General features: G+C 45.1%; 1 protein-coding gene across 1 annotated transcript in view; it reads left to right on the forward strand.

Moving 5' to 3' along the window:
* The window catches only part of LOC147111305 (transmembrane prolyl 4-hydroxylase-like), a 65342-nt gene extending 56834 nt beyond the window's left edge, over window positions 1-8508 (forward strand). The window contains exon 9 of the mRNA XM_086002066.1: window positions 1184-8508. Coding sequence (XP_085858192.1) covers window positions 1184-1395 — 212 coding nt within the window. The 3' untranslated portion in view covers window positions 1396-8508. The remainder of the gene's footprint in view (window positions 1-1183) is intronic.
* The last annotated feature ends 1497 nt before the right edge of the window (window positions 8509-10005 follow it).

Genomic DNA, 10005 nt, shown 5'->3' on the forward strand with positions numbered 1-10005 from the left:
CAATCCCATCAATTTCCCTAACACCATTTCCCTACAAATACTGATTTCTATCAGTTCCTCCCTTTCATTAGACCCTATGTTCCCCGACATCTTTGGGAGGTTATTTGTGTCCTCCTTTGTGAAGACAGAACCAAAGTATGTATTTAATTGGTCTGCCATTTCTTTGTTCCCCATTATAAATTCCCCTGATTCTGACTGCAAGGGACCTACGCTTGACTTCACCAATTTTTTTCTCTTCACATATCCAGAAAAGCTTTTACAATCAGTTTTTATGTTCCCTGAAAGCTTACTCTCATACTCTATTTTCCCCCTCTTAATTAATCCCTTTGTCCTCCTTTGTTGGATCCTAAACTGCTCCCAATCCTCAGGTTTACTGCTTTTTCTGGCCAATTTATATGTCCTCTCCTTGGATCTTATGCTATATCTAATATCCCTTGTTAGCCACGGTTGAGTCACCTTTTTTGTTTTATTTTTATGCCAAACTGGGATGAACAAATTCTGTAGTTCATCCATGCGATCTTTGAATGTTTGCCATTGCCCATCCACCGTCAACCCTTTGAGTGACATTCCCCAATCAATCCTACCCAACTCGCACCTCATACCATCGTAGTCTCCTTTATTTAAATTCAGGACCCTAGTCTCTGAGTCATCTGAGGATGTGGATGGAGTGCAAAATCAACCCTCCCCTTTAAGATAAAAACAGAAAAATGCTGGAGACACTCAGCAGGTCAAGCAGCATCTGTGAAGAGAGAAACAGAGTTAACGTTTCAGGTCGATGACCTTTCGTCAGAACTCCCCTTTAAGAACTGGCCGGAGCCAGTGTGTCTGTGTTCATTGCTGACTGACATCACATGAGCTTCGCCAGCGCTCTGAGGTAGCGCCTCGCTCCTCGGCATTAGTGCCTTAAGACTGGTGTGAAGCGCCTGATTTAGCGCTCCATTCACCTCCAGGGGTGATGAAAGCCAAGTTTGCCGTCGGAGGTAATAATTAGCGCCAGGCGCTAAACTTTGCGCACGGCCGCTAATGGTGCCCCAAACGGGGCGATACTGAATTTTTCCCCCCCTTGTCTGTGACGGTCACCACCTTCTGACTGCAGTGAGGAGGACTACTTTTCAGCTCTCAAAGGTCAGGAGCGCGATACCTCCAAAACGTGTCGGTAATTGTTTTCTCCCCATTCCTGCAGGCTGGGTGGGAGAGCAGGACGAGTACTCGCTGCACGGGGGCTGCGTCGTCACCCGGGGAACCAAATGGATCGCCAACAACTGGATCAACATCGACCCAGATGTGCAGCGCCAAATCCAGTTCCAGCAAGCAATTTCCAAATACACGAATGAAGACGCTCCTGCAGAGTGGGCAGTTGATAACATTTATCAGGATCTGCATGTAGAGCTCTGAATCGGTTCCTCTAAAAACAAAACGGAATGCCTTTGAATGCTTTGTAAGGACAAACTTCCCTATTTATTGCTCCATCCTCAATCAGGGTCTAGAAAGAAAAACACTTGCGATCAATTGCTTTTGTTCATGAATACAGTACTTTAATTTTACCTTCCGACGACGAGCGCCGGCGGGCTGTTTGACTGCATGTTGCATCACAGCCCAGCCTGATCCTGTCCTTGCCTGACTCGCGTGCGCTTTAGAACACGGCTCAACGGCTAGTGATTAGGAGTGGCAACCTTCAAGTCATTTTGATTTTTGGTTCGGTTATTTTACTCTTTCCAGTTCACCTCTAACCTGCCCAGCCCCTGGCTAAGAAGGTGGGCAGGCAACCGACCTGCTCACACACCTCTTGCCAGGAGAGGGGCTCGAGGGCAATTGACTTTTTTTTGGTTCTATCAGAGTGTCAGACCCAAAATATTAATTGTGGTTCTATTTCAGATGCTGTGCATTTCCAGCATTTTTTGTTTTTATTTCGGATTTCCAGCATTCGCACCTTTTCTTTTCAACTCTTTTACCATCCACTCTTCCTCCTTTTGATGAAATGTCTCAACACTGTGCTATAATGCACTCCGCTAATATCTGAGCAAGTTTCACCCCAGGGAATTACCGAGCCCTACGGACCAGGAAGTTCCCAGCTCCAGTCCCTGGTCTGTGCTGTGTTCGCTAGTCTGTCAGGATGGCGATGGGGGAGCTACAGTTGGCTTTAGAGTGACCGCTATCGGGCAGGCTTCCTGCACCTTGTCACTATTCAGCAAACCCTACTGGAAGTGTCTGTATCTGTGGACATGGGGCAAGGATTGGGCTTGGCTGCAATGCCCTTGGTTCTTGAATAGCCTGCTGACAGACCCTAGGCTCGGGTGAAGAATGGCTTCTTTGGTCAGGAGTGGCGTGCCTGTGGAACCGCACTCTAGCTGGTAGTCTAGATCTTCAGGAAAGGAGGGGAGAAGATCGACGAGTGGGATTTCTATGATTTTGTGTAATAGGAACTTGACAGAACAGAGCTGCTTCCAATGACTCTCAGCAGTGGACCTCTATCTTACCCCCACCCCACCACATTTTCTTCCCTTCTCTCCTGAAGACAGTGAGCCATGCTGGAATACGCTAGGTGCCCTCTGGTACCTCACCCAAGCAGCCTTGTGATCCATCACAGCAACATTAGCAAGCTGTTTCACCAGAGGCAGTATCGGAGTCGAATCCCACCTGCTCCTTACTGATGTCCACAGACGCGTGCTCCAGCAAGGGTCACTGGGTAGGGATCAGGCTCAGAATTTTTTGGCTGTCTCTTTCCCCCCCCCTGCCCTAGATAGATGGTTCAGATCAACTGCTGTGCCACCACCACTGCCCAAACTTTCAGCACAGACCAGTGATCAAACCTGAGGCCATTCACGGCTCGGTACCACACCAAGTGGTGTATTCATCCACCAAGCCATCATGGGAGATCGCACAACTCCACTGTGACCAATTCTTGAGTTGGATCAATAGTTCTCGGACTTTTGGATACGTGAACTATGACGCACAGAAAAACCGGTTACCTAGGTGTCATGTGATGCCACCATTTAATTAAGAGAAGAGAAAGTCTCTCAATGTACAGTATTTAGAAAAAGAGCTTTAAAATAATATATATATTTGCCCAAAGTGCACAGATATTTAATTTTTTTAAATCTGCATGTCGCAAATTTTCTGCATTGATACACAAAGCACCATGTTTTTCACTTTGTATGTTGGGTTGGCGGTGGGGAGGGAGACAGAGTTTTATTCCTATTTGTATGCCCTCTCTTCCCCCTCAAATGGTCATCTCCACTAGAGGGCAGATCAGGGGCTGAGAGAGGGGAAGGGCACCTCGGCAGAAACTACCTATGCTCATCCTCTTGTGGCAAAGAAGCTAATTTGATGGGCATACTCAGACTTAAAACTGTTGCTGCATGATAGGAAAGTCAGGAGCCACTAGGTTCCCTGCCTTCTCTTCCTCAGTTCCCTCCATTGTCCTGGGATTAAGCAGACATGAGTTTGTTTCCCGATTTATTTATTTTTTCTTCTCTCTTTCAATTCCTCTCCTTTAGGCGTTGCCTCCTGCTGGAGTTCGGTTCCATGGCCTGGTTGCCCCCAACACCTCACCCAAGTGACCATTACTCATACGTGAGCCTAGACATTGTGTGTCAGCTGGTTGTTGCACTATGGATGGCATCATAGCTGAGCCAGGTCCTGATCCTGTCCTTGTCCACTTTCCAACAGAGCTCACTGGAAAACGATGGGGAACAGGGAACTCCTGCTGGCTTTCCTCCCGTCCCTAACTAGGGCTCCTGGGGCCAGATGGAGCTCCAGTTGTTGCCCCAGATGAGATTAGTTAACTCGGCGCAATCAGGAGTTCACATATTGTGTTACCTTTAGTTAATTTGAGAGGGTCCCAATAGCAGGAGTATAATGGGAGGGAAGAGAGTTTTTCACAAGTGTGAAAGACTTCCAGTTCACAAGCTATGAAGATGTGAAATAATTCACCAGCGTCACTTTTATTTTTAGCAGCAGATTGTAAGACACTTACAGTTCTGTCTGCATCATGACACTTTTATAATTAAAGCAACAGCCCAGCACCTCCGTCAAGGATGTTTTCACAATTATCTTAAAATAAAGACAGGAAATGCTGGATATACACAGCATCGAAAGAGAGGGGGCAGGTTAATGTCCCAGGCTGAATCTTTCATCATAATAAGCATTTTGAGCGAATATTCCCACTTTCATAATCTGACTGGCACGAGAACATAAGAATTAGGAGCAGGAGTCGGCCATACGGCCCCTCGAGCCTGCTCTGCCATTCAATGAGATCACGGCTGATCTCTGACTTCCATTCCACGTTCTCAACTCCGAAATGCTGCGTATTTCTAGCAGATTCTGTTTTTACTTCAGATTTCCAGCGTCTAAGGGATTTGTTTTCCTTTTCCTGGTTTCCTCACTCAGACTCTGGTTTGTTAGCCGCTTGGATGATCCATGGAAACTACCAAAGCAGTAATAACTCCTGTAAAAATGGAAGGACTGAAGGCTGAGCCTCCATCCTTGCCCTTTCTTCACCTCAACACACGTTGCTTTGTTTAGCGCCTGTGACGTCTCCGGTGTTTGGCAAAAATACGTAATTAACACCAGACCGACTTCTTTCCCTTTCAATATAAATGCATTTCTGACCCTTGCAGGCACTAGTGTGAAATTAATTACAGTCGCATTATTTATCTATTGGGGGAGTGGTTTCTTCACTAGTATTTGGAATGTTCTGTGGTTTGCACAGATGCTAACTTTTTAACAAGGTTTTGCAGGTCATTCTTCCCCGCCACCACCCCTCGCCCTGCCCCTGCCCCGCCAGCGCCCCTCGCCCTGCCCCGCCAGCGCCCCTCGCCCTGCCCCGCCCGCCAGCCCTGCCCCGCCACCACCTCGTGAGAAAAAAAGTCACTCAGCAAATTCCATGGGTTAAGAAGTAAAAATATTCCACACACCAACATTAAAAACTCATTGGAGGGTTTTATTATTTGTTTTCTAGACACCTAGGTGAAGGGTCGAGGGCCACTCAAATTTTTAAAAAAAACTAGGAGAGAGGATGAGCTAAATCAAGGAGGTTAATTGACGCCAAGCTTGAATTTGAAAGGTTTGCAGGTTTTAGAAGGAAGGGAACACTGAAGGGGGTGAGGAGTTCCACAGTTTGGAGGTCCTGGGAAAGTGAGTAGGAGAAGATGGTGCTGAGTACTGAAGTGGTTTGTTACTGCTGTAGAATCTGACATTTTTATTGTCTTCAGGACTCTTGCAGTACTTGGGCGCTAAATTGTAATGCACATGCTTACTGTAGATATTTGTGGGATCTTGCACCGTGCCAAATTGCCCCAGTCACGAGTCTTGCTTTCAGTGCAGGGAGGATGGCAGATGAATGTCTCGAATTTAAAATATAGTTGAGGGATCTATATTTTAGAGAACTGAGAGCTTGCACGTACCAGGATAGACACTCTCAGTTTCGATAAGTTAAACACCAGCCTGAACAGGGAATGTCGGGTTAACAGGCATCAGTGAAATTGTCCGTTTCCATAGGATGAACTCTGTCAGCATTGGCAAGAAGGACAGGAAAAGACCATCTGACTCATCAAACCTGCCCCAAGATCTGATAAAGAAATGATGAATCTGGATGTACCCATTGCTGGTGAATTTACATGTTAGGGAAGCTCTGATTGAAAGCCATGTGCTATAGGACCTGTAAAATTGTTTGTGTTTTTAAGGTTGTGACTCTCACTTGGGTATGGTTTCCCAGCCCACAGCTCTTTTGATATCTGGCCCATGTGGCCACCCATCCTGAGAGTGTCCAGGCACACTGATGTTCTGCCTGAGATTCACACATGCCCTTTCCAACAAGGCTCACTAGTTACCGATCAGGAGTGGGAGCAGCGGCTGAATTTTCCTCTTTTCCCTCCAGGCCAGGCTCACCAAGAACACTTTGAGCCCCAAATACTACCTTGGGTAAGATTGGCCAACTCAGTACAGACAAAGGATCAATCCTAGGTCATTATAGTTCAGCACCACATAGAGCAGTGCATTTACTTACTGGAGTAAAGAAAGCCAGGATTGTGCAGCTTTAATAGCCACGTCTGGACAAGGAGAAGAAGGGCGAGTTCTCCTGTTCACTATTTACAATGAAACCTTAAGTGCATGTACAAAGAACCTGGTCACAGTGTGACAATAGATAGCGAACGGCCTGACTTTCCCCTAAGGTGAGTGTAGCAGAGAGTGGGCAACCCAATCGTTGGGTGGTGCCAGTCCAAAAAAAATAAATTGATAAGCTTATTCTTTGTGATTCCATACATATTTCATGAAATGAATTTCATTAACTACTACAGCAATATAAAGCAGATCAAATACCCAAACAGAGTCTTAATTCTCAGGTTAGACAGTTACAGTATATCATTTTGGACCTGGGTGTGTACATAGAAACAGTCAAAGAAAAGATAAGTATGTATTTTATGATTTTTCCCCTCCGTTCCTGAACCCTGACTTCTAGGGTTTGGTAGTTACACTTTGGTATCTCATCCAAGTGGTTTTTAGTGTATCGCTGGGCTATTCAGCAACGGAGGACATCACAGCTGAGCTTGATCCTGTCTTCGTTTGTACCCACACATGCACATTTTCTAGTGATCAGGAGCAAGAACACTGGTGTGTTATTTTCCCCTCTCTCTAGCCTAGGACACTGAAGCTCGTAAACCCTTCCATTGCTAGTCTGATTGAACTCCTCCGAGCCTGAGAATCGAAACTTGGACTTTCTGCTTCATAGAATCATAGAAATTTATGGCACAGAAGGAGGCGATTCGCCCCATCGTGTCTGTGCCGGCCGAAAAAGAGCTCTCCAGCCTAATCTGACTTTCCAGCTCTTGGCCCGTAGCCCTGCAGGTTACGGCACTTCAAGTGCACATCCAAGTACTTTATAAATGCGATGAGTGTTTCTGCCTCTACCACCCTTTCAGGCAGTGAGTTCCAGACCCCCACCCCCCTCTGGGTGATAGAAGTTCTCCTCAACTCCCCTCTAATCCTTCTACCAATTACTTTAAATCTAGGCCCCCTGGTTATTGACCTCTCTGCTAAGGGAAGTAGGTCCTTCCTATCCACTCTATCTAGGCCCCTCATAATTTTATACACCTCAATTATGTCTCCCCTCAGCCTCCTCTGTTCCAAAGAAAACAACCCCAGCCTATCCAATCTTTCCTCATAGCTAAAATTCTCCAGTCCTGGCAACATCCTGGTAAATCTCCTCTGTACCCTCTCTGGTGCAATCACATCTTTCCTGTAATGTGGTGACCAGTTTGTTTGTCTCTGTACCACAGCATATGATGGATTTACCCAGTGAGCCCCACGGTGAATTGGCCTGCGTTTTCACTGGAATGGTGCTGTAGTTAATGTGCTTTGTTGGCTGTACAGTGGTAGATCTGAGGTGGGACTGTAGTAACACACACACTGGTCACGCCTGCATTAAAGACACTGCCATAACATACAGGCAATAACCACTTATATTTATACCACAGTCCATCTACAAAAGAGCATCTAGTAATCCTAATCCTGTGTCTAGCCTTCTCATACAACACAGAAGGAGGCCATTCGGCCCAGTGTGCATTCTATCCCCTTAGCCCTGCAATTTTTTTTCCTCCCAAGTATTTATCTAATTCCCTTTTGAAAGTTATTATTGAATCTGCTTCCGCCACCCCCTCAGGCAGTGCATTCCAGATCACAACAACTCGCTGTGTTAAAAAAAAATTCATCTCCCCTTTGGTTCTTTTGCCAGTCCCCTTAAGTCTGTGTCCCCTGGTTACTGAGCCTCCTGCCAGTGGAAACCGTTTCTCCCTGTCTACTTTATCAAAACCCCTCATGATTTTGAACACCTCTATTAAATCTCCCCTTAACCTTCCTGCTCTAAGGAGAACAATCCCAGCTTCTCTAGCGATCAACCTGAAATTTCTCAAAAAATGGTTCAAATCTTAGTTTTTGTTTTGACCATTTTTAAACGATTACATTTAAAAGCAAAGTTAAAAATAATTCTGTTTAATGGTCATTATCCTCACTGTGTGACATTGTTTATTTATATATTCTATCTCAAGACATTCATAGCTTATTTATATTTCTAATGAGTATCTCCTTCAATTTGTGACACTTGTCTTTTTTTGAATATTGTATTAAAGAAGTCCATTCTATTATTTATTATCTTTCACCCTCACTTTGAGACACTGAATTATTTAGTATTTATTAAAGTATGTCAGCATTTTATTTATTTTCTATTTAATTTGTTTGCTCTGTTAGGGAATGTGTCTGGGCGTCTTCCCAGTGTATTTATTATTTAATTGTAGATCTTGCACTCAATTTCCCCCAAGATTCTCTTGGATTACTCAGGTAACACGTGTCAGCTTGGTCTGAATAAGGACAACACGTTTCTTGTCTGCACTGCATGTGTAAACTCACTGAATTAGTCTGTCTGTATTGTATTCTTCAGCCTGCCTGTCTCTATGTCGACTTGAAAAAAGCTGTGCAATCTTCACCAACAATAATTAAAAGTTTAAAACTGAACTCGCTTGGATTTTATTAATCTCCGCAATTGCATACCCATCTATCTGGTTTTCTTATGTAGAAATTCCAGCCCAGTGCAGTGGCTCACAGCAGGGGGATCCAATCTGCGGACCTAGTCCTACACGCTGATGCCCATCACCGGCAACCTAACCCTCTGAAGTCCAGGCAACTCGGTCCTAATTGTGCTTATATTGCTGATTTACTGGCTTGTTTGAATTTTGTGGGCTTGGAGGTTTGAAAGGTGCCATTCTCACTGCTAGATAAATCTTAAACCAGAATTCCAAGATCTTTTGGTATCAGCAGCTGGAGATATCTGGAAGTTAACAGGAATGTGGATTTAAACTCTCTCCATGATACACACCTATGCAACCCATGAAGATAAAAGTTTGGAAATCCCCAGCTTGGGAGAGGGGATCTGCTAACAAGTGCACAGTGGAGGTTGTGATCTGTGCCCAGGTGGGTGATGCTAAGTGGAGATGAGCACTTCTCCAAAGATGGGGAAATTAATTGCCATAAATGGTGTTGCTCATAGTAAGTTTATGAATAAAAGTTTTTATATATTAAATGTTATTTCAGAAACTGGATCCACAGAACCATCGTGCTCACAGGCTGCAACTACATAGGGACAGTTGACACCAAAATTGAATTGGAAATAGTGACAATAGGAGAGTATTCCAGCACACTCCTGACTTGTGCCTTGTAGATGGTGGAAAGGCTTTGGGGAGTCAGGAGGTGAGACACTCGCTGCAGAATACCTAGCCTCTGACCTCTTATTTATTTGGCTGGTCCAATGAAGTTTCTGGTCAATGATGACTGCCAGGATGTTGATGGTGGGGGATTCAACAATGGTAATGCAATTGGATGTTAAGGGGAGGTGGTTAGACTCTCTTGTTGGAGATGGTCACTGTCTGGCACTTGTGCAAAGCGAATGTTACTTGCCACCTATCAGCCCAAACCTGAATGTTGTCTAACAACAACAAAACAGCATTTATATAGCGCGTTTATCATAGTAAAATGTCCCACGGTCCAGGTCTTGCTGCATGTAGGCACAGATTGCTTCAACATCTGCGTGGCACAGATTCACCAGACTGATACCGAGGTTAAAAGGGTTAAATTATGAGGACAGGTTGCATAGACTAGACTGGTATTACCTGGGAATAGAAGATGAAATTCAAAGCAGAAAATTATGAGGTGATACATTTTGGGAGGAATGAGAAGAGACAGTACAAACTAAATGGTATAATTTTAAGGGGGTGCAAGAAAAGAGAGACCTGGGGGTGTTTGTGTACAAAGCTTAACTGTCCTGCCCCCTGTAAACAAAACATAATGGCCCAGAAATTTGTGTCGGGGGCTTCCCACGGGTGCAAGCCCCCGACCTACACTTACCTAGCGCGCCGGCAGTTGAGGCCTGGGCCTGCGTGGATTTCCGCTCAGTGGCCCAGTCCAGCTCCCGGCACGCTGTGCTTGCGTGATCCAGCGGCGTAGTTAGTGCGATGC

Source organism: Somniosus microcephalus, chromosome 11 (genome assembly GCF_052327205.1).
Source record: "Somniosus microcephalus isolate GS21.2 chromosome 11, FLI_Smic_1.0, whole genome shotgun sequence".
Classification (NCBI taxonomy): Eukaryota; Metazoa; Chordata; class Chondrichthyes; order Squaliformes; family Somniosidae; genus Somniosus; species Somniosus microcephalus.